Source organism: Pituophis catenifer, unplaced genomic scaffold (genome assembly GCF_029215685.1).
Source record: "Pituophis catenifer annectens isolate HBS135680 unplaced genomic scaffold, rPitCat1.0.hap2 SCAF_1, whole genome shotgun sequence".
NCBI classification, from domain to species: domain Eukaryota; kingdom Metazoa; phylum Chordata; class Lepidosauria; order Squamata; family Colubridae; genus Pituophis; species Pituophis catenifer.
The window spans coordinates 352,450,071-352,475,040 of NW_027256881.1; the positions used below are offsets into that span (position 1 = coordinate 352,450,071).

Sequence of the window (24,970 nt, forward strand, 5' to 3'; positions counted from 1 at the left end):
ATACGTGAAGCTTTATTTTTGAATTGGGAGAGGATTAAAAAATATCATTATTTGAAGATTCCAGTCTGGGTATTGACAATTGAAGCCTTCTCATATCCAGTGATATTTAAAGGGGAACATATTTTTAGATACAGTGAGTTATTGGATGAAAAGGGTGAATTTAAGTTAAAACAAGATTTAGAAGATCAGGGATTTAAGATGGATTGGTTTTCATATATGCAAATATTTTCTAGATATCGTGAAGATCTCAAACAAGAAGGCTTTTATAGTGTTTTGATTATTTTAGACAATATATTAATGAGTTCTGATGACCATGTAATTAAAAAGTTATATAGATATTTGTTAGAGGTAAAATTGGAAAAAGAACAAGTTAAAGAATCAATGATAGCGTGGGGAAAAAATTTTGGTTATGGTATTGATTTAGAGAAATGGCAAAAATTGTGGTCACATAATTATAAAATGACAATGTCTACAGCATATAAGGAGAATTTGTATAAGATGTTTTACAGGTGGCATTTACCCCCAATGAGGGTAGCCAGAATGTTCAAGAACAAATCGGAGAAGTGTCCGATTGGAAGTGTCATCAGACTCCAGGATCTTATTACCATATGTGGTGGACATGCGTAGAAGCAAGGAGATTTTGGACTAAGATACACACATGGTTGGAAAAAAATGACAAAGAGACATATTGACTTTAAACCAGAGACATTTTTATTAGGGATCTTACCAGAGACATTTAATAAAGAATTGCAATATTTAATTATGAATATTTTAACAGCAGCTAGAATTCTATTTGCAAAAAATTGGAAAGGAGAGAAGATAATTATTGATGACGAAATTATTAAAAAAATATTGGACTGTGCTGAAATGAGTAGATTGACATTTGAAATAAGAGAACAGGAAGATAAACAATATTATTTGATATGGGAGCTATTTTATCAATGGATAGACAATAAATAATGGAGATGAAATATGACATATGAAATGAAATTTGGATAAAATGTGTAAACACTTGTTTTTAGTTAGATGAAAGAACATTTGTCACAATTGAAATTTTGAAAATGTTGAGAGCACGAAATGACTTTAACCGATCAAAACACTGTCTGTAAGTATATGGAAGGATGACGTTTTTTATGTTGTTTTTGTTTAAAAATAAAAAACTTTAAAAAAAGAAAAAAGAAGATACACTTCCTTTCCTATCAAGACACCCTGGGATACATTTTGGTTTCTCTCACTCTTTCTCTCTCTGTGATTACATCTGCAGTTCTGGTGATATTCCTTAAGCATCGTGACACACCGATTGTCAAGGCCAACAATTGAGATCTCAGCTACATCCTCCTGGTTTCCCTTCTGCTCTGCTTCCTCTGCTCCTTCCTCTTCATTGGTCAACCAGGGAAACTTGCTTGTCTCTTCCAACAATCTGCCTTTGCCATTCTCTTTTCCCTTGCAGTTTCCTCTGTCTTGGCAAAAACTGTCATGGTGGTTCTGGCCTTCATGGCTACCAAACCAGGGAACAAGACAAGGAAACTCTTAGGAAAACCACTGACCAACTCCATTGTCATAGACTGTCCCCTGGCTGGTAAACTCCAGCCATTCTTTGTGTCACCTGGCTGGTAAACTGTGGAAATTGGGATTGTAGAAACACCCAGGAGCATAGAAGAGTCCAAAGGCAGATGCATGAATAAATGTGATAAATGTATTTATTCATATAACAAAACATATTAACTATATACAAAGACTATCTTAATATTCATTAGGATAGGGGGTACACAGCGTGTGTGACTACCCTTATCAAAGATCATGTCTCATGGAGAACAAACGTAAAAGAGAGCATGGTGGAAAGGTTAGAGGGGGTTTTATACTCAGTGTAAGCTCCTCCTCTCCACATAGGGGTGGGGGCACTTTCTGCCTCCACTAGTGTCTGTATGATACATGTGCCAATGGCTTGCAAATAATTGACATAAACTCTCCCCCATTTCTCTACTTGGACTTCCACTCCTTGGTAGGAGAGGCCATCTTGGAATGTAATGAAGGTGCAACTTCAATGTTCTACACTGTCCTTGCCTACCTGGGTTTCCTAGCCCTTGTCAGTTTCACTGTGGCCTTTTTGGCTAGGAGATTGCCTGATAGTTTTAATGAAGCCAAGTTCATTACTTTTAGCATGCTGGTCTTTTGCAGTGTTTGGATCTCCTTCCTCCCCACCTACCTGAGCACCAAAGGAAAGTCCATGGTGGCCGTGGAGATCTTCTCCATCTTGGCTTCTGGGGCTGGTCTCTTAAATAAATAAATAAATAAATAAATAATTTTATTTCTATACCGCCCTTCTCCCGAAGGACTCAGGGCGGTGTACAGCCAATTTAAAAACACAACACACAACAATAATTAAAAATTAAAATAATTACATAGATTTGGCCGATTTAAAACCCCAAACATTTAAAATACCCCAATTAAAATTATTAAGTTGATAGCCCTGCCTGGCGGAATAACAGGGTCTTCAGTGCGCAACGAAACACTCGGAGGTCGGAGATCTTGCGTATTTCCGGGGGCAGTTCATTCCACAGGGCTGGGGCTCCCACAGAAAAGGCCCTCCCCCTGGGCGTCGCCAGCCGACATAACTTGGCTGATGGCACCCTGAGGAGACCCTCTCTGTGGGAGCGGACTGGTCGGTGGGAGGCTATTGGTGGCAGAAGACGGTCTCGAAGGTACCCGGGTCCTATGCCATGGAGCGCTTTAAAGGTGGTAACCAACACCTTGAATCGCACCCGGAAGACCACTGGGAGCCAGTGCAGCTCGCGCAGGAGGGGTGTCACGCGGGCACAACGAGTTGCGCCCATAACCACCCGCGCGGCCGCATTCTGGACCAGTTGGAGCCTCCGAGTGCTCTTCAAGGGGAGCCCCATGTAGAGAGCATTACAATAGTCCAGCCGGGAGGTGACAAGGGCATGAGTGACTGTGCGCAAGGCGTCCCGGTTCAGAAAGGGCCGCAACTGGCGGATCAGGCGAACCTGATAAAAGGCCCCCCTGGCCACGGCCGTCATATGCTCTTCTAAAGACAGCCGTGCATCCAGGAGGACACCCAGATTGCGAGCCCTCTCTGTGGGGGGCAAAGATTCACCCCCAATAGTCAGCGATGGCACCTGCTGACTATATCGGGACGCCGGCAGCCACAGCCACTCGGTCTTGGACGGGTTGAGTCTGAGCCTGTTCCTCCCCATCCAGACCCGCACGGCCTCCAGGCAGCGAGACATCACATCAAGGGCATCATTGGGGTGGTCTGGGGTGGAGATGTACAGCTGAGTATCATCAGCGTACAGATGACACTTCACCCCAAAACCACGGATGATCTCACCCAGTGGCTTCACATAAATGTTGAACAGAAGGGGCGAGAGGACCGACCCTTGTGGCACTCCCCATGCGAGATGCCTCGAGGTCGACCTCTGCCCCCCTGCCAACACGAACTGCGAGCGGTCGGAGAGGAAGGAGGAGAACCACCGCAGAACGGTGCCCCCTATTCCTAACCCTCTTAACCGCCGCAGCATGATACCATGGTCGATGGTATCAAAAGCCGCTGAGAGATCTAATAGGACTAGGACAGAGGAGCAACCCCTGTCCCGAGCCCTCCAGAGATCATCCACCAACGCGACCAATGCCGTTTCTGTGCTGTGCCCCTGCCTGAAGCCCGACTGGCACGGGTCTAGATAGATAGCTTCATCCAGGTGCCCGGGCAGTTGTCGTGCCACCACACTCTCAACAACCTTCGCCACAAAACGAAGGTTGGAGACCGGACGGTAGTTAGCTAATTCAGCCGGGTCCAGGGAAGGCTTCTTGAGGAGGGGCCTCACCACCGCCTCTTTCAAGGCGGCGGGAAAGGCACCCTCACTCAGAGAAGCAGTTATAATCCCCTGGAGCCAGCCTCGTGTAACCTCCCGGGAGGCCAGTACCAACCAGGAGGGACACGGGTCCAATAAACATGTGGCGGCACTAATCCTACCCAGAACCCTGTCCACATCCTCGGGAGCCACAGGATCAAACTCCTCCCAGATAATATTCTCAAGGCCTGCCCCTGTCTCCTCCCCTGGACTCATCCAATCGGAGTCCAAGCCATCCCGAATCCGAGCGACTTTATCATGCAGGAATTGCACAAAATCCTCAGCGCGGCCTTGTAAGGGATCTTCCCGCACTCCCCCCCGAAGAAGGGAGTGGGTCACCCTAAACAGGGCGGCTGGGCGGTTCTCTGCAGATGCGATAAGAGCGGAAAAATGATTAGATTTTGCCGCTTTTATCGCCACTAGGTAGGTCTTGATATAAGACCTCACCTGTGTCCGGTCGGAATCAGATTGACTAGTCCTCCAAATGCTCTCTAGGCGTCTTTTCCGACGCTTCATCTCTCTCAGCTCCTCAGAGAACCAAGGAGCCAATTGAGATCGGCATCGGGTCAGAGGCCGCAAAGGCACGACGCGGTCCAAAGCTCCGGTGGCCGCACTCTCCCAGGCGGCCACCAGCTCTTCAGTCGAGTCGTGTGCCAGAGTCTCAGGAAACGGCCCAAGCTCCGTCAGGAACCTTTCGGGGTCCATCAGGCGCCTGGGACGGAACCATTTGGTCGGTTCCGTCTCCCTGCGGCGGGGGAAAGCGGTAGGAAAGTCCAAGTGAAGGAGCGAATGATCTGTCCATGACAAGGGTTTGATGTCTAGGTCCCCTCTACCAAGATCATTCAACCACTGACCAGAGACAAAAATCAGGTCCAGAGTGTGTCCCCCTATGTGAGTCGGGCCTTGAACTAACTGGGTCAGGTCCATGGCCGTCATGGAAGCCATGAACTCCCGAGCCGCCTCTGACGCCTCACCCGCAGACGGAAGGTTGAAATCCCCCATGACAATAAGTCTGGGGGTGTCAACCGCCACCCCGGCAATGACGTCGAGTAGCTCGGGCAGGGTCGCTGCCACGTGGCAGGGAGCCAGGTACGCAGTCAGCAAACCCATCTGCACCCCACGGCCCCACTTCACAAAGAGGGACTCACATCCGGCTATCTGAGGAACAGTGGTCTCCCTCGGACAAAGACTCTCCCTAATAACCACCGCCACTCCCCCACCCCTCCCCTGGGCCCTTGGCTGATGAAATGCACAGAAACCTGGTGGGCACATTTCAACGAGGGGGACCCCCCCCTCGTGGCCCAACCAGGTCTCCGTAATACCTGCCAGGTCCGCACCCCCCTCTAAAATAAGATCACAAATGAGGGGGGCTTTATTAACAACCGACCTGGCATTACACAACATCAGCCGCGGACCCTGGGCCTGAGACTCTGCACAACCCAGGACACGAGTCGCGCATTGGGGGCCGGGGTGCGTAATTACTTGTAAACAGCGTGTGCGCACCCCCAGCACATGATATGGCCCCCTGCGCCCGTCATACCTGCCCCTCCCACTCATTGTTTCAATTACACAGCCCTTCCTATCGTCCCCCTGCTCCCCGGTTAAATTTCCTTTCACGACCCCTCTGTTGCAGCCAATCGACCCATCACCCCGCTCAGTTGCTATCTGAACCCCCCCGGGTCCACTTTTACAACCCCCTCCCTTCCTCCCGGGTCCCCTTAAAATTTTGGTTAAAAATTTAGCTAAAAAACCCCTCAACCCCCTTCTCGCACCATGCCACCTCTCGGGGTTCCAAAGCCCGTCATTAAGGTAGGCCCTCGATAGAGTGGAGGGCCAAACCTGCGAGAGGGGGGAGTCTCGCAGTGCACATAGCTCCGCCGCCGAGTACATCAAGTAAAATCAGAATGGGAAGGCAGTTTGGTAGTGTCCACAGAGTCCTAGGACAGAAGGTCTTTTTATAAGCAGCAACCCGGAATCCCCTGCTCTCTCACAGCAGCGGAGGGAGTTGGTTTATACAGTCAGCGGGAGAAAAGTTTTTCCCAGCCACCCTCTCACAGTGGTTGGCCAGATGTCCAAAGGCAAGGAATTTGATGGTATCATCCCTTCTGATAAAAGATGGTTCAAACAGCCAACTTCCCTCAGGGTCCACAAAATACTGTCCAAGTCCCCATCTGCTGGGAGTTTCGATGGAAGTAATTAATATGATTTGATTTGAAGCGGGGTACAAATAAAGCTGCCCAGTAGTTGCCCAGTAATTCCGTAGGAGGATAGATGTATACACAAGGGAGAGGAGAGGGTGAGGGGGGGGGGGAGGAAGGCTGACTCCCAGGCCGATAACAGGGCCAGAAAGGGGGGGGGAGGAGGGGGAGGAGAGGCCGCCCATGGAGGCCCCATCCCAGAGCCATCCACCGGACTCTCCAACCCCAGATCTTTCCATCCCCTCGTCATTTGAGCCATATCATGCCTCCGCTTCGCCTCTCCGCCAGCATCGAATGTCCAACAACCTCCACCTCACCCTTTTTCGCAACCATTTTATCCAGCTAAACATCCCCTCCCAATCGCTGCGCAGCGGCTGCCATTGCCGCTGCAACTCTGCAACTCCACCGCCAGTGCCAGAACGCCCTCAGTCCACCATCGGCACCATTGGTCCTGCCACGTCGTCGCCGCTGTTCTGACAGCCGCCGACCAGCGAGCGGGGAAGAAGCCGGCATCGCTGCAGCCAATTTCCCTAATCCTCCTCACGGGGCGCCTCGCGGCGCGCCTCGCGGCGTCTTGCAGCCTCCCGCGGCGTTCTTCTTTGCCTTCCCCTCACCCAAGCATTCCGGAGGGCGAAAAAGCCCTCAACGGGTTGAGGGGAAACTCTCCCGGGCGGGGGTGGGGCTGCCGATGGTACTGACAGCCCCAGGAGACCCCGAAACCCCCAAAATGCTGCCCGTCCTGACAGCGACTCAGGCCGGCATCGCCATGTTGGAGCATCTTGGCTTGTATCTTTTCCCCCAAATGCTACATTATCCTGTTAAGGCCCCATCTTAACTGTTGGGAAAATATGATAAGGAACAAAAATCTCTAACTGATGCATGCACGGGAAACATTTAAATTTTTCTTTGAGGTATGTTTAGTTTCTTAAACATGATGACAGAGAAAGAGGAACATGTGTATTGAATAATGACTTATCAAGTGCTATAACTGGTTATTTATTTTATTTTTTTATTTTATTTCAAATTTATATACCGCACCTTCTCCCGAGGGACTCAGGGCTGTGTACAGCCAGATAAAAACATACAATACAAACATTAAAAACAATTAAAAAGATATATATTAATTTGGCCCCAATTTAAAATAACAAACCAATTAAAAATATTTAAAAAATATTTAATATATTAAATATATTAAGAGTCACTTGTTTGAAGTGGGCAGATGTAGAAACTGAATAAACAAACAAACAAACAAATAAACAAATAAATAAATAAATCTATCAGCAACAATCATGTAGCCCCTTTCATCCCACCTCTTCCAGGTGTCCATATTGAGGCCCGGTGCCCTATGTAGAAAGAAAGCTTGCTGTTAAAGATATGTTCATTATTTCAAGAAGGATATTTTCCAATTTTATTTCTTTTAACTGTATTAGTTTCATGTTTTAAAGGGTTGGTTCCATATCAATATTTCAGTTTTATATATTTGTTTCCATAGTCTTTCAACCCTTTCCTGCTTCTATTCCTTTTTATTTATTTATTTTAAATGGTAGAGATTAAACTCCCAACTTCCTATTCAATTCTGCTGTGTGGCCTCATCAATGTGGTGGAATATTATGGCTGGGAATAGAAGATAATATCACTACGCACACATGATTTTAACCGTTAGATAGTGTTGTTGTCTTTTCACAAGACACAGGTTGCTTTAAAAATCCCTTGTGCCATGTCATATCTCAGAACTTTTTGATAAACATGATGCTTTATGATAATTATGTCCCCCTAGAGCACAAAGAAATGCACTGATATTTATACATTTCAGAAAGGAGAAAATAGTGTACGAAAGGAAGGGGAAATGGTTCATGCATACATATCCAAAGATACTAATGTAATGGATTTCAGGTTATTCCCTGATCTTTTGTTATCTACAGAGAACAGTGGACTTAATTAGAACAATCATTTGCATCATGGGATTCAGAGGCTGCTGTAGGAATGTTCTGAGAAAAATTACAATGGGCCTCAGGGAGATGCAAGAAAACATTTTTTTTTTTTAATATATCTCAATTTGTAACTCCTATTAATCTGAAAACTGATTTCCCCCAAGGTTGTTTTTCCATTTGACCTCTCTAAGGCAAAGTCAACAACCAAATAGTTTTGCAAGATTTCCATGTTGTTTCGATGAAAAAAGGCAGTAAGATGGTTCATGGGAAGGCCCCTCGGTGGGAAGGCACCTTGTTGAAGGCACACCGACCCCATCCAAAAGGCTCCCTTTTATTGTTATTTTACAACTACCATGGCAAAACATTAATCAACGTTTACTTGTACTGATTGGCTAAAGAAGGCTCGTGAATTCCATGTGGACCCCTTGTGTTTCCCTCATGTTCTTCCTGTGACAAACAATGCCTACATGCTGGGTCCCCATGCCTTGCATATTTGAGATAGGGTCTCTGCCAGACATCCTGTCTTTACATTCCTGATGAGATTAGGACCTTGTGCTGACGTTGTTTACTCAGCGTGGTTTGCCAACCACTGAGATCACACCATCCCCTACATTTCCATTCTTGGATAGTCCTGTTGCTCATTTAAGAGAGTTATAATGTTTCACGTCTTGTATATATATTCTGCAACTATAGAAGTTAGATTTTTATATATATTAAGGAACGCACAGGCTGCAAAAGCTGGTGCACCAATTATGGAAATACCAGGCCCATAAATATCTCTGACATTTAACAGTCCTGTGAGATAATCATAAGGTAAAGGCAAGGGTGAAATCTAAAAAAAATTTCCTACCGGTTCTGTACCGGGGCTTAATTAATGGGTGGGGCTTGGTGGTAAGGTGACTGTGTGACCAAGTCAATGTCACTTCTTTGTCCTTTTTTAACCTACAAAACACAACACAACACAACTGGCTCACCCACAATGTAAAAGCAGCTGTGCTAGACCCAAAATGGCCCCTGCAACAAGCAGGAACCTCCCACAGCCACAAAAAGCCCAAAAAACCAACTTTCACACTTCACACACACAAATTTCCACATACAGCTTTGTGAGATTTTGTGTGTTTGTGTAGTTAGAATGAAACACTACAGAAACACACTAAATCTCAGAAAGCTGCACAAATATTATTTTATTTTAATTTATTTTTATTTTTATATAAAAGCAGCTAAATGTAAAACTTCCTAAACTTTAAGTGGCTAGGTCTAAAAAAAGAACAACCAAAAAAAACCCAGTTAACTATTTTTTTAAAGCTCCCAAAGGGGAAAAAAACTTACCCAATGGAACAGGGGTCTCCAACCTTGGCAACTTTAAGACTTGTGGACTTCAACTCCCAGAATTCCTCAGCCAGCTTTGCTGGGAGTTGAAGTCCACAAGTCTTAAAGTTGCCAAGGTTGGAGACCCCTGCAAGGCAGGCAGGAAGGCAGATAAAGCTGCTCACCGATGAGCTTGATTGCAGGCAGGGAGATTCAGTTGCTTGCTAATGCAATGGATTGCAGGTATTACAGCAAGCGAAGCAAGGCAGGCGTTGCAACCAGCAGCTAAGGTAAGCAAGCTGGAGGCTGGGTGGGGGGGTGGGGGGGTGGGGGGTAGGAGGATTTTTGCTACTGATTAGCAGGCAACTCAGCTGGGATTGTCAGAGCTTGGCTCGTCAGAGCCATTTAAAAGAAAAAAAAGGCTCTGATGATCACGTGGCTCAGCTGGGCATGGGGGCAGGGACAGGGATTTTTGCTACCGGTTCTCCGAACTGCCCACCGCCATCTCTACCTACTCGCCCGAGCCGATTTCGAACCAGGAGGATTTCACCCCTGGGTAAAGGTAAAGGTTCCCCCACACATGTGTACTAGTCATTTCCGGCTCTAGGGGGTGGTGCTCATCTCTATTTCTAAGCTGAAGAGCCAGCAATGTTTCCATGGTCATGTGGCCGGCATGACTCAACGCCAAAGGCGCACGCAACGCTGTTCCTTCCCCATCAAAGGTGGTCTCTATTTTTCTACTTGCATTTTTACATGCTTTCGTATTGCTAGGTTGGCAGAAGCTGGGACAAGTAATAGGAGCTCACCCCGTTATGCGGCACTAGGGATTCGAACCGCTGAACTGCCAATCTTCTAATCGACAAGCTCAGCATCTTAGCCACTAAGCCACTGCATCCCATATGAGCTACTGTTAATTCCCTGGGAGTTCCTTAGCTCCTGGGAGCTCTCAGTTGCGTATGGATTTCTGGGCACTGCCTTGGATTTGTGATGTGTAGTTTTGGACAACTGGAACTGCATGGAATGCAGAACAATTTTTACGGATCTCCTGGGGCTAGAAAGTATTTAAAAAAAACAGTTTCCACACAATAAATACCATCTCTTTGGTAACTACAGGAGAGTTTGAACATAGCCAAGGTTGATGTGATGTTTCACTGACTGAAGGAGACGGATCACCTCTAGGAAGAGTGAAAAGACATTCCAATGTAGAATGTCAGATTGGAGAAGAAAAGTCTGCACTCAAACGCTTAGGTCTATATATGCTGTTTCCAAAAGGAAAGCAGACAGTTTGGCTACATTCTTGTAATATGGATGATCTACTTGAGTTTAATCACGGAGTAGTTCTGGTTACTCCGGTCTGACATCACTCTCCCCAGACTTTTTTTTTTTTATTTTTTTGCTTTAATTTATATGCCACCCTTCTCCGGAGACTCAGGGCGGCTTACAATGGGTTAAGCAATAGCCTTCATACTTTTGTATATTTATACAAAGTCAGCTTATTGCCCCCACAAACTGGGTCCTCATTTCACCTACCTTAGAAAGGATGGAAGGCTGAGTCAATCTTGAGCCTGGTGAGATTTGAATTTGCAGTAATTGCAAGCAGCAGATGTTAATAACAGTGCTTTAGTCCACTGTACTACAGGCTCTTTTGTAGATTGTGTCAGGATTCCAAGTAACACAGCCAGGTCAGCTTCAGGGTTGACAGATTGTCTCCTTCTCTTGGAAGATGGCTTCTCTTCTTGCCACCTGACTTAGTAACTTCTCCCCCCTTCCCCAATTTGGGTTTCCACTCCTTGGTAAGAGAGACCATCATGGAATGTAATGAAGGTTGTTTTTTTTTTTAATTTGATTTATATGCTGCCCTTCTCCGGAGACTCAGGGCGGCTTACAGTGCATTAAGCAATAGCCTTCATACTTTTGTATATTTATACAAAGTCAGCTTATTGCCCCCACAATCTGGGTCCTCATTTCACCTACCTTTGAAAGGATGGAAGGCTGAGTCAACCTTGAGCCTGGCAAGATTCGAACCTGCAGTAATTGCAGACAGCTGGTGTTAAATTTCAGAGCTCTGTCTGTTGAGCTAAACCAGGCTCCTCTTGAAGGTTCATCTTCAATGTTTTGAACTGTCTTCTCCTACCTGGGTTTCCTTGTTCTCATCTGTTTCACGTCAGCCTTTCTGGCTCTGAAATTGTCTGATAGCTTTAACAAAGCCATGTTCAATTACATTTAGCATGCTGGTCTTTTACATTATTTGCATCACTTTCCTCTCTGCCTATTTGAGCACCAAAGGGAAGTCCATGGTAGCTTTGGAGATCTTCTCCATCTTGACCTCTGGGGCTGGTCTCTTGGTTTGTATCTTTTGGTTTGTACCATCTTAATTGTGGTCACACCTCCCCAGGTACAGGGTGAATCTCCTTGACTCCCAAGGGAAAATATGTTGTTATGACTATACACCCCACACTGTCTCCACCACCACGCTCCTCTTGTTCCCACAGCTTGTCCATCCATTGCTGTGGCAGCCCTGAAGATACCAAGTTAAAAATGGCTCCAGGGTTGACACTTGGTCATTAGCTCTTTTTATTCAGCCTCTTCCTCATGAGGCTGCTGGTGGAAAAGCTTCCATGAATCTATCTTGTCTTCCCTCCTTCTCGTCCCCTGGTCAGCATTTCAGCTTTTCTCTTTGTTTATTCCTTTTTGATTCTTCCCTTCTTCATCTGAAACTTTACTCCATCTGAGGGAAATTCTCCAGAAGATGTTCAAGTACTGTTCTGCCCCAGCTATGGACCCCAAAGAATGCAGCACACACAAAGTCCATACAAACCTTAGTTTACTAATTAAGGACTACTAATGAGCTTTCTTGGTAGTTGTTCAAACACAAGTACAGTTTAAATCAGTCTTTTTTGAACAAGGGCTGTTAACTTAACTTCATTAACAGCCAACAAGAATCCAAAGAATAATAACTCAGTTCTGAGGCACAATATTTCAGATAACCGTAATCTTACTGTGGTTGGCAGAATGCCCAGAAGCAATTTGCAGAAAAACTGACAAGAGAGATACAAAAGCCGAATCAAATGTTTCTGGAATCAAGACGCAAAGGAATATGAATGAAATTGTTTCCTGCAAATTGCATCAGTCATCATCCTTCCTTAAACAGGCTAGGGGAGTGGCCAATTAGCCCCAAGCCTTACTCTCAAGGAAACCTCCTCCTGAGGAACTACTCCTGCCTTTTGGCAGTTCTGCGCGCTCGTGCATCGAGAAGAGGCTCCTCCTCTTCTTCCTCTTCACTTATGGGAGCTTCTGGAGGTTCTGAAGGCCCTGGCTGAATCCCCGCCTCTGGCACCACATCTTTTCCAGCCTCCTCATTGTCTGACTCGAGTGCCAGCTGCACAGGCTGCTGGTACAGCATCATACCAGCCTCCTCGCTGTCTGAATCAGCTACTAGCTGCACAGGCTGCTGACTGGCCACAACAAGTACCTCTTTCAGTGATTCCCTGCCAGGTGATTATAAATGAAACAGCCGTCCCATCTAGCATTGTTGCTCACACTTACAAGGCTACAACTGCCCTTGCCTCTTAGCCCTCACTCTGAATGTCAAGTTGTGTGACCCATCGCAATATATTTGTTGATCAGCAATAAACGTCCACTTCCATGTTGAATGCCTCTTGGCCCTCACTCTGAACATCATGTCATATGACCCATCACAATATACCTGTTTATCAGCAGTAAACACTCTCTATTTTACTTTTCATGGATGTCCGTTCACCCCAATAAGCACCTTTGTCCTCCAGAGCTGGTCTCTTGGCTTGTATCTGGTCCCCCAAATATTTTGTTTCCTGCTGAGACCCAAACTGAGTCTTAGACAAAAACATAATATGGAACAAGAATCTCTAAATAATGCAGGGATTGGGAATTTTTATTTTGATTTTGTTGGCCATTTAACAGCTGATCTTCAACTAATGTAAATCATCATCCTCTTTTAACGACCCCATAATCCCTTGCTGGGTGAAGTCTGGGCAACTGAGTGCAGCTGAGTATTTACTGGTCGGATGCCCTTCCTGTAGCCAATGCAAAGGGTTTTTTTTAGCAGATATATCCTCATTGTGCCCAGAGAGAGAAATATCTGCCTCTACCTAGGATTGAACTCACAGTCTCCTGATTGTGAGGCAAGAGTTCCACCTCTAGGCCACTGCACCACTCTTTCAACTGATGTAAATGATCTCAATATATTAGTTAGCTGCTCAGAGTCACCTTGTGTAAGGAAAATGGGCAGCCTAAAATTTAATAAATAAGGAATCTGGAAGAGTCACCCACTCTTTTATTTTTAATGAAAGCCACTTGTTCCCAGTGAGGCTGTGTCCCCAAATTTGTAATATAGATTGATCTTGAAGACGTGAATGTTAATTTCCAGCAGAAATTTTGTCCCTTTATTTTTTTTTAAATGAAGAATCTTTGAAAAAAAGCATCAAGTCGGGTTACAGATACAGTGGCAAAGAAAATTCATGCAGAAATAATAAATAAATACTAATTGTCAAGTTTCGAGGTCGTCTCAAATAAATTGCATTTCAAACAAAGTCTTTGAAGGAAAACTCCTATTTATTAAGCACAACATTTTAAACCCGACTCCATCGAAGCCAACACTGACTTCCAGACCCAAAACCCTCCCTTTCCGTTCCCCACTCCCCTGCACTCATTGGCCATCTTCCAAGTCATTCTACCCCTAATCTACTGCTCCAGCTCAAAGGAATTTCCCCCCTCCCATCCCATCTCCTAGGGTATATTATCTCCAGGGAAAATAAGTAGGTGAAAAGTCAAACGTCCCTTTCCAGATGCCTCCGCTCCTCCTTCTTATGTCAGCACTAGAGTAAATGCAGCTTGAAGTGCTGACACTAATATTGACAGCATACTTGTACATATGGTCTCTTGGGGCATTGCAGAACTCTCTATTTTTTTTTCATTCAAGTATTTCTCATTGTATATTTTTAATGCAAAACATTAAATTGTATCAAGCATTCTCTTCATTATGAGTAGATAATGAACTTATAGAGCCTTGGTAGCGCAGCAGACTAAAGCACTGTTAAGTAACACCAGCTGCCTGCAATTACTACAAGTTCAAATCTCACCAGGCTCAAGGTTGACTCAGCCTTCCATCCTTTCGAGGTAGGTAAAATGAGGACCCGGATTGTGGGGGCAATAAGCTGACTTTGTATAAAAAAGAACACCGCTTGGGGGAGCGGGCCGAAAGCCCTACTAAGCAGGTATATACAAAAGTATGAAGGCTATTGCTTAACGCATTGTACGCCGCCCTGAGTCTCTGGAGAAGGGAGGCATATAAATCGAACCAATAAATAAATAAATAAATAAACTTCATTAATAAACAAGACTAAGTGAAGTGGATATTAAAGGATTTTCTCCTGTCTTTTTTTCTGATTTCAGATTATTATGGGGATGGATTGATGGATGTGTATTAATGGAATAGTTAAACATTTGTTCGATCTTGGGCCGAGAGGAAGGAAGACAATGTTGTGTGGTAGTCTTAGAAGTTTCCTGAACTTACAAGAATGCTTAAGGATAGAGAAAGGGGGAGAGAAGGATGACCCCAATGCACCCCACATATTATATCTCCCTGGGCTGACCTCTCATCTTCCACTGCCACAGATTGAAACTGTCTGTCAGGCATGCCTCCTTTCAATATCCAAGAAAGAAAAACCCCGACTCCATTTTCATAGAGAAAGGTACTTTACTGAGTGAGAACTGAAGGCAACCAAAGAAAAGCAAGGTCTGAAGCAAAGGCATGAAAATCACATATAGAAAGCATCCCCCCCAACTGTCCAGCGTAAATCATCCAATCCAAAACTTCTCCAGGGGTCATGTGCGTGCAAACGTCTGGCAGTGTCATCCTCTTGCTATGCCACGACCATTGACCTTGAGACGTTATCAGCTTCAAAGAAAATGCTGCTGCAAAGTTTTTCTTTCCTTCTCCTCCAGCTCATTCCCCCCCCTCCCAAGAATTCCAATAGCTCCCCCGTCCCCCCGTTTCATGACAGCTGAGCAAGTAAGCAATGAAAGGCTGACATTTTCCTTGAGTTGAACCAGTGCACAGCCAGGTCTCCAATCTTGAACCTTTCTAGGTGGTCCAGATGAATAACCTTCTTTTTTTTTTTTTGACCAAATCTTTTATTTTTAAACAAACATACATAAAAACATAAAACCATCTTCAATTACACACAGGGTGTCGGTTGGTTAAAAGTCTTTTGTGCATCTTCACCATATTCATAGCTTACAGTTTACCTAAATTCTTGTATTATCCATCTAATATATATCTATGTATTATTGTCCTCATTGATCATTTATTTGACTAAAGCTATTCTTCCCTCATTTTGTTCAAAATATTCTAAGATTTTAGTTAATTTGTATTATAACATTCATTTCATCACTAAATCGATCCAATAATAATACATCTTTATGTTATATTTTATATATTAGTACAATTCTTGTATTATAAAAATCTCTATCTTCTTTCATTTCCATATTTTTTTATCTAACCATTGATAAAATAAGTCCCATATCTTATAATATTGTTTATCTTCTTGTTCTCTAATTTCAAATGTCAATTGGCTTATTTCAGCACAGTCCATTATTTTCTTAATAACTTCATCTTCCATTGGTATTTTCTCATTTTTCCAATTTTTAGCAAACACAATTCTAGCCACTGTTAATACATTCACAATCAGATATCTCAATTATCTATTGTATATTTCAGGTACAATCCCCAATAAAAAAAGGGGATTGAGGGGCGTGAGCTGGCATCACGATAGTACGGCGGGTGATCTTGAAGCTCCAATATAGCCGTCAATATCTTCGCCACTGGACGGTCTGTTTTGGACCTCACTGTCCCGTAGAGATGGTGATAGTGGTGGATACCCTTCTTGATGGCATCAAGACCAAATGGATGATGTGGAGGATGAGGATGTACAATGGGCCATCTATCATCTCCCTGGGACACTGCAAAATGCAGGATTTGGCTGGTAGGGTGACAATTGAGTATTATGCTTGTCACTCAAGGAAAGGTAACCCTGATTCAATCCTAGTTCAAACCATAAAGGATGTGGACTGAAAAAATGGTGTAGAGCAGAATGATGCACCTGAAAGAAGCTCTGGATCCCATCCTCAGGAAATCCTCCATCAGGCAGAGTGATTGGTCTTGAAATACAAGTTTAAAATATTAATGACCCACTCGAGTGACAGGGAGATTGGGTAGAATGCATCTAAGTCATAAAGAAAAGAAGAAAGCTGGTGATTATTAAAAACCATCCAGTTATCTCATAGCTGAAAAACATCTCCATTGGCCAGTTAGAGAAATACCACTAGGATAAAATCCATGGTGAATTGTTCCAGGAAGTCCCAGGTAGTTTCTTAATCTGGAAAGAGTTTGGTGGTGGCAGCAGAAACTATCAATTCCATAGAGATCTCAGAAAATTAAAAGACTTTGCCTCATGTGTACATTAAGGGGATCACACTAAGTGACACCCCCACCTCCAAATTCTCATCCAATTCTAAAGCTGCATCACTGTCCAATCACAGTTGTCCAATTGACAGTCTGAGAGGCACAATTGTGGTTTCAGAAACAGGTTTTCCCCTTGTCAAAATGGCACAGGCTCCAGAGTTATGGGGACAATTCCCCTCTCCTGGGATTCATCAAACACTAGTAATTCTTACTTCATCTCAGTAGATTTCCACAGATTAATTCACCCTAAGCCTAAAGATATTATGGTGAAAACATGTTTATCTACAAGCTCCGAATACTATAGCTGGGTCCCTTTACAGTTGGAGCTTAGATGAATGCTTATGTGAAGACTGAAAACTCCACTTGAACCTTCTGAAGTCACCAGAGCATCACAGTTCCTGCAAGACCCTCCTTTGACGTCTCTTTCTGTGGCCAATGATTTCACTCATAGCATTGCTATGGCTCTTGCCTGCAGCTGTCCAGATGGACCTGAGGCCAAACTGCTTCTGGAGGAGACCTTTCCCAGAACAAAAAAACTATTACAGACCTGGAGATCTTACTATCGGTGGAAACCTGCCTCTCTCCTTTACTATAGTTCTACAGCTCCCACACGAGCCTCCTGGTAATTGGGATAGCCTTTCTCTGTAAGTGTTTCTTGATTGTCTTTTTTCTTGGGGCAATGTGGAAAGGACAGTTTTGAAGAGGGGGCAGATTTAAATCCCACCCAGGCTCTGTTGATCTGGAGCCCTCCTATTTAGGACAAATTGATTCCCTTTGATCAATCAATCTCCGTCTAATCCCTTCTCAAGCCCTCTAACTCTTCAGTGCTGAAGAAAAGCTTGTCACACAAGGGAGTCAAGCTTTTCTCCATGTTCCTGTAGGTAAGATGCACTTTGTGTAGAAGACAATTTGGGCTGGACTTGGGGAGAAATAATGGAAGGGTCCTCTATCTTATTGCTATCTTTCATGCTTAAAAGTCTGTAGCGATTCTCAGTCATCCAGGTCAGGGTTATCCCAAAAGTGCTTTTTTCAGGAGGTAACTGGACTTTCTTGTTGTTGTTGTTTTTCTTTAAGACATTTCATTTCTCATCCAAAAAGCTTCTTCAGCTGTGACAGGATACTGGGGAATGGAAGGGTTTATAGTCCTTTCAGACAGCTGGTCATCTGCATCCTTTTAGAGGGTCGTTGAAGTACTTGGAGGGCTTATCTGCGTCCTCAGGGTCACCTCAGCAGTGTTCCTGGTTCCTGTAGTCTTCAAGTGCTTCAATGACCCTCTAAAAGGATGCAAATGACCAGAAGAAGCTTCTTGGATGAGAAGCAAAACGTCTTCAAAAGAAAAAGAAGAAAGTCCAGTTGCCTCCTGAAAAAAAGCACCTTTGGGATCCTTCATGCTTACATTACATTTCACATAGTGAGGGTCTGTCTTTTGTCCCACCAAGTCTGGCTTCCCACCAATATCTTGTTAATCCTAGCACTTCTAGGTCAGAGGAGCGAGTTTCTTTGGAGAACTCCCAACAGAAAGAGTTCCACCTTCAGAGACACTAAAACTGTTTTTTCTAACTTGAGCCATCCAGATATATTACCATCATCATTTCTAGCCAGGAAAATTCAACCTGATCAGACAATCAATTTAATTCAATTTAATATAATTTATTGGATTTAGAAAGTCACCTAATTCAAAAGGACTCCGAGAACATGATAGGGTGCCACATTGAGGGAAAGTGCTTGGGAACATCGGACAGAAGATGTCAGCTTTTAATATTTCCATTACTGGATATAATAAAATGTGCAGTTTTATCAAGAGAATAGAATAGAATAACAGAGTTGGAAGGGATCTTGGAAGTCTTGGGCCTAGTACTCTTCAACATTTTTTTCTTGACTGTACACCGCCTTGAATCCTATGGGAGAAAGGCGGTATAGAAATATAATAAATAAATAAATAAATAAATAAATAAATAAATAAATAAATAAATAAATAAACATCTTCATCAATGACTTGGATGAGGGGATATAAGGGGAACATCAAATTTGCAGATGACACCAAGCTGGGAGGAATAGCCAACACTTCAGAAGATAGGCTCAAGATACAGAAGGATCTTGACAGACTTGAACATTGGGCTGTATCTAACAAAATGAAATTCAACAGTGGAAAAAGTAAGGTTCTACATTTAGGCAAGAAAAACAAAATGCACAAGGGACCAAGAGGATCAGCTACATTTCCTTAACTGGACTGAAAAGTTCATTTTGGAAAAAGTCAGTACTGACTTGAATTGAGCTCATGCTGTAAATTAGAACTCACTTAAATGTCCTGCGGAGAGAGGGAGAAGAGAATTTGCCATACACTGTTGATAATAAGAACAGGATCAACTGATTGTTTTTTGTAACCCTGTTTTCTGACACCAGTAACATAAATGAACTAATTTGTATTGATCTGTTCTATGATTAACTCCTAGAATCCTGATAATGCTTTCTTAACAAAATAAACACCTCCTTCCTGCTCCTGTCTAATTCTTGTCCTCTAACACTTGCAACAAAGACCTGTTCCCAAGAACTACCAACACTTTCTGGCTTTGGCATTTGCCATTCAGGAGATCAACAGAGACCCCTATCTTCTCCCCAACATCACTCTGGGCTTCCGCATCTACGAAGAGAACCATTATTCAAGCATGTCTCCAGATGTCAGCCTATCTCTGCTCTCCAGCCGGGGAAAATTGTTTCCTAACTATAAGTGTGACACAGAGGACAACCTTCTCTCTGTCCTTGGAGGTCTCAGCTCCAGAACTTCATACCAGATGGCAACCGTGTTTGGCAATTTCAAGGTTTCTCAGGTACTTGGACATGCAATATGATGAAAGGGGGAATGTGTGGTTACGGCCAACAACTAGCAGAGCTGATTCTGTGACCAGAAGAAAAGAATAGAATAGAATAGAATAGAATAACAGAGTTGGAAGGGACCTTGGAGGTCTTCTAGTCCAACCACCTGCTTAGGCAGGAAACCCTGCACCACTTCAGACAAATGGTTATCTAATCTCTTCTTAAAAACTTCCAGTGTTAGAGCATTCACAACTTCTGGAGGCAAGTTGTTTCACTGATTAATTGTTCTAACTGTCAGGAAATTTCTCCTTAGTTCTAAGTTGCTTCTGTCCTTGATTGGTTTCCACCCATTGCTTCTTGTCTTGCTCTCAGGTGCTTTGGAGAATAGCTTGACTCCCTCTTCTTTGGGGCAGCCCCTGAGATATCAGAACACTGCTATCATGTTCACCCTGAGTCCTTTTTTTTTCATACCCAATTCCAGCAACCACTCTTCATATGTTTTAGCCTCCAGTCCCCTAATCATCTTTGTTGCTCTTCTCTGCACTCTTTCCAGAGTCTCTACATCTTTCTTACATCATGGGGACCAAAACTGAATGCAGTATTCTATGTATGGCCCTACCAAGGAATAATAAAGTGGCATTAACACTTCATGTGATCTTGATTCTATCCCCCTGTTTATGCAGCCTAGAACTGTGTTGGCTTTTTTGGAAGCTGCAGCACACGGCTGGCTCATATTTGAATGATGGTCCACTAGGACTCCAAGATCAATAGGATAACCTGCTAGTCTAGATGATCTGGGGTTCGTAACAAAAATTACAAGTACCATTTTCCTTGTTTAACTTCTTTTTCCTCCAACTCCACTCTCCCTTCAGCTAGGATACCGCTTCTCTGACCCTGTTTTGAGGGATAAGACTCAATTCCCCACTTTTTACCAGATCGATCCTCAGTATCACCTACAGAATGCAGCCATTGTCCAGCTCTTTCTATATTTCCAGTGGAACTGGATTGGGATCATTGTTCAGAAGTCAGAGAGCAGTGACCATTTCATCCGGATTTTTGAGGCCACCCTCGCCCAGAATGACATCTGCATACATTTTGTAAAACAGATCTTGCCCCAAATCTTAATATTCAATGAATTGAACAGCAGACAAATAGATGTGCTTTGGACAATTTTGAACAGTGATGCTCAGGTTGTGATTATCTCCGGGGTTTCAAGTGCTCTGCAAAGCCTTTTAATATCTCTCTCCTTTTATGAAGAAGAGAACCACGCTTCTTCTGGGAAGGTCTGGATCCTGACCACCCAATGGGAATTTTCAGCTATTGGCTATCACTATGAGTGGGGGAAATTAAAATCCTTCCATGGTGCTTTTTCTTTCACGGTCCACACAAACCCAGTGCCAGGATTTAAAGATTATCTCTGGGCTCTGAATCCACATGAACCCCACAGAGACGTCTTTCTGCCCAGCTGGTGGGAAATTGTATTTGACTGTGAGGTTTTGAAGGCAGGTGTGTCCTCACCTGATGGCCGAAGGGTTTGCACAGGGGAGGAGAACCTGGACACCCTCCCGGCCTCCGTCTTTGATGGAAAGGTGACCGGTTTCAGCTACAGCGTCTACAATGCTGCCTATTCTGTGGCACATGCATTACATGCTGCATATACTTTGGAATCACAACGGACATTGAAGAAGGGCAGAAAGAAGCCACATCTTCATCTCTCTGTGAAGCCCTGGCAGGTAACTCTCCAGATCTTCCCTTCTGGTCAAGGAGACAGCTTTACACTCTTTTAAGATTCATTCGCTTTTGCCTGTGATCTCCACTGTCTTGTCTTTTCTTCCTTTATTTAAATCTTCTACAAATCTTGGAAATTTTATTTTAGCAATCATATCTGGAAGAGGGAAAAAAAGAATCTTATACTGTTTATCCCTAATTATGCCAATAGTTCAATCCACTATTAATCATTCAATCTTCATCTTGGACAGATTTTCAATAATTTTTCCTAGCAATTTATAAATTTGGATCCTAATACATACCTAGACCCTTAAATATCTTGATACATATCGATATACTTTATATCTTGAACAGGAGGTCGGACTCCAAAGTCCCTTCCAACACTGTTATCCAGAATAATAGAGTTGGAAGGGACCTTGGAGGTCTTCTAGTCCAACCCCCTGCTTAGGCAGGAAACCCTACACCACTTAAGACAAATGGTTATCCAATACCTTCTTAAAAACTTCCAATGTTGGAGCATTCACAACTTCTGGAGGCAAGTTGTTCCATTGATTAATTTCCTAACTGTCAGGAAATTTCTCCTTAGTTCTAGGTTGAATCTCTCCTTCATCAGAATCTCTCCTTCATCAATTAATAGGATTCGTACCCACTTTAGTCAATAAGATAAAATGTGTATTACAGGCACTTTTAATTTCTGCTACATTTGTGGTGAGTACATGCTTAAGCCTCAAAGACAAGACTGGACTGGTCTTGTTAAGAAAGCATCTGAACTGAAATAGTCAATGTAAATAAACAAACAGAAAAATAAACATACTGTACTTTGATTGTAAGATTGGTGATCAAGACAAGGGTTAGGGGTTTGGGTTAGGGGCAATAAAAACCATTCTGTACCTATGAAGGGCATCAATGCCTCTTGCCAAAAATTGGAGTGACATGCAATATCAGTGCATCTCATTCATTACTTCAGTTAACCAATTTTTATTTTTATTTTTTGCAGAGAAGTCATTTGGAACCAGAGTTTGACTCATTTATATTTCCAAGCACCTAGTTTTCCTTGGGAATAATTTGTAATTTCAGTTCTTGAAGCTGAATATCTATCAGCTGCAGAAATAGAACTTTGCCTCCTTCTACAGCTTACTTGTAACTTTGATATAAAGTCTCTTCGCTTTCATGGACTTTGTTTGTTTGGTTGTTTTGCCATTCCAGATGCATGTCTTCTTGAGAAAGGTCCTTTTCAACAACACCGCTGGAGAGGAAGTCTCCTTTTCAGAAACTGGGATGAAATATGCAGGATTTGATATCCTCAACTGGGTCGTCTTTGCAAATATGACGACTCTTCGACAGAAAGTCGGATGGGCCAATCCGGAGGCTCCTTCAGCTGAAGTTTTCAGCATCAACCCCGATGCCATTGTGTGGGCCAATCAGGTGGGGAGTAGATGTTGTTTCCAGGGTTCAGGAAAGCTGAGAAGAAGGACCAGGTTGTTGTGATGCAAATTCTATTCAGGGGAAGGAAGAGGAGGGGTTATATTTATGCACATGTCAAAGCCAAGCTGAACATTTCTAAGCTCTCCATCTCAAAGCTAATCTCATTCTCCTTTCAGACAAAGCCTTTCTCCCGATGTGTGAAGAGCTGCCTTCCAGGACAAGCCAGGAAAGTTGCAGAGGGGAAGCGTTCTTGTTGCTACGGATGTACTCCTTGCCCAGAAGGGACCATTTCTAATCAAACAGGCAAGTTGCTTGAGGAGATCCTCAAGCAGGAATGAGGAGATCTGGTGTGGTTGCCTGGGGAGGAGTGAGAGACAATATGAGGTGGCAAATCAACTGAGCAAATCAACATGAGAGTCATTCAGAACTTTTAAGTTGAATGGATCCTTGAAGTTGTTAGCAGCAGCTTTAGCTTTTATGTACTGTTTATATCAGGGCTGAAATGTTACCGGTTCACACCGGATCGGGCAAACTGGTAGCCGTGGCGGGTGGTTTGGAGAACAGGTAGCGGCAGCAGTGAAAGGCTCCACCCACTTGCCTAGATGTCATTACTTCCTGGTTTTAACCAGGAAGTAACCTGTTTTTTACCATCTGCATGCACCTGTGTAAGTAGATTTCACCCCTGGTTTATATATTTTAATATTTTATTGAACACTGCCCAGAGTCCCTCGATATGGAAGATGGGAATTTCAAAATGTAATAATAAAATAAAATAATTCAATTAATTCATTATATAATTACTCCTGAGAAGTTTTTAGCTGCTGATTCCACTGGATCCTTCTGTGTTGTGTGCAGCAGAAGTAAAGAGATGAGGAGCATGGGGCATTTCAGTTCTTTCATTGGGAAAACAGTTCCCCTCAAGGATAATCCCTGGTTCTCTGTCTAATGTCAGCTGGTGCCTGTTCTTCCAGATGCAGCTCAGTGCAGCCCCTGCCCAGAAGACCAACAGCCAAACAAAAACCACGTCCTATGCATTCCCAAGACCATGAACTTTCTCTCCTATGAGGATACACTCGGCTTCATTTTAGTTTCCCTAGCTCTTTTCTTCTCTTTGACCACAATTCTCGTGTTGGCAGCCTTCATCAAACACTGCAACACACCCATCGTCAAGGCCAACAACCGCGACCTCACCTACCTTCTCCTGGTCTCCCTCCTGCTCTGCTTCCTCTGCTCCTTCCTCTTCATCGGGCAGCCAAGGAACCTCACCTGTCTTCTCCGACAAACCACTTTCGGCATCGTCTTCTCCACTGCCATTTCATCTGTCTTGGCAAAAACTCTGACTGTAGTTCTGGCCTTCATGGCTACTAAGCCCGGAAACAGGGCAAGAAAACTCTTGGGGAAGCAGCTGGTGTTAGTCCTGGCCTGTCCCCTCGTGCAAACAGCTCTTTGTGCCTCCTGGCTGGCAATCTCCCCCCCATTTACTAATTTGGACTTTCATTCTGTGAAGGGAGAAATCGTGTTGGAATGCAATGAAGGTTCAACCACCATGTTTTATTCTGTTCTGGGCTACATGGGTTTCCTGAGTCTCATCAGCTTCATAGTGGCTTTTCTGGCCAGGAAACTACCAGACAGTTTTAATGAAGCCAAGTTCATTACTTTTAGCATGCTGGTCTTTTGCAGTGTCTGGGTCTCCTTTCTCCCCAGCTATCTGAGCACCAAAGGGAAGTCCATGGTGGCCGTGGAGATCTTCTCCATCTTGGCCTCTGCGGCTGGTCTGCTGAGTTGTATCTTTCTCCCCAAATGCTACGTTATAGTGCTGAGGCCAGATCTGAACAATAGAAGTCACCTCATGAGGAAAATTAAGTAGGAAAGCAAGAAAACATATAGTCACATCTGTGCAGGTTAATATAGAGGTTTCCACTCCAACTATTGTCATAGTTCCGAGTAATGAACTCCGGGAAGTCAGGACTCTGACACATTGTTCAGGTTCAAAAACCCTTTAATGAGTACATCATATTGGCACTTAGAAAGGTGAAACTAGCTCTAAATTATTTCCCCACCCCCTAGGTCTCTCAGGTCACAAGGGCCAACCAGTCCAGTCATAGGTTCCCACCCGGCTTTGACAGATGTCCATTGACATGACCATGGTTCACACACCGGCTGGTAGATGTTATGACTAGCCAGCTGAGGCACCAC

At 43.9% G+C, this 24,970-nt stretch overlaps 1 protein-coding gene across 1 annotated transcript; it reads left to right on the plus strand.

Annotated features, from left to right (window-relative positions):
* The first annotated feature begins 6,755 nt into the window (after positions 1 to 6,755).
* Positions 6,756 to 24,641, plus strand: LOC139313344 (vomeronasal type-2 receptor 26-like). The gene is made up of 6 exons (XM_070938915.1): positions 6,756 to 6,853; positions 19,344 to 19,635; positions 20,494 to 21,354; positions 22,556 to 22,774; positions 22,951 to 23,077; positions 23,746 to 24,641. The coding sequence occupies exons 1-6, from the start codon at positions 6,756 to 6,758 to the stop codon at positions 24,639 to 24,641; spliced, it is 2,493 nt and encodes an 830-aa protein (XP_070795016.1).
* The last annotated feature ends 329 nt before the right edge of the window (positions 24,642 to 24,970 follow it).

Coding starts and splice junctions, on each gene's coding strand:
- LOC139313344 (XM_070938915.1), top strand. CDS start 6,756: ATGGTACTGACAGCCCCAGGAGACCCCGAAACCCCCAAAATGCTGCCC. Junction 21,355..22,555: donor TCTCTGTGAAGCCCTGGCAG/GTAACTCTCCAG, acceptor TTGCCATTCCAG/ATGCATGTCTTCTTGAGAAA. Junction 22,775..22,950: donor CCATTGTGTGGGCCAATCAG/GTGGGGAGTAGA, acceptor TTCTCCTTTCAG/ACAAAGCCTTTCTCCCGATG.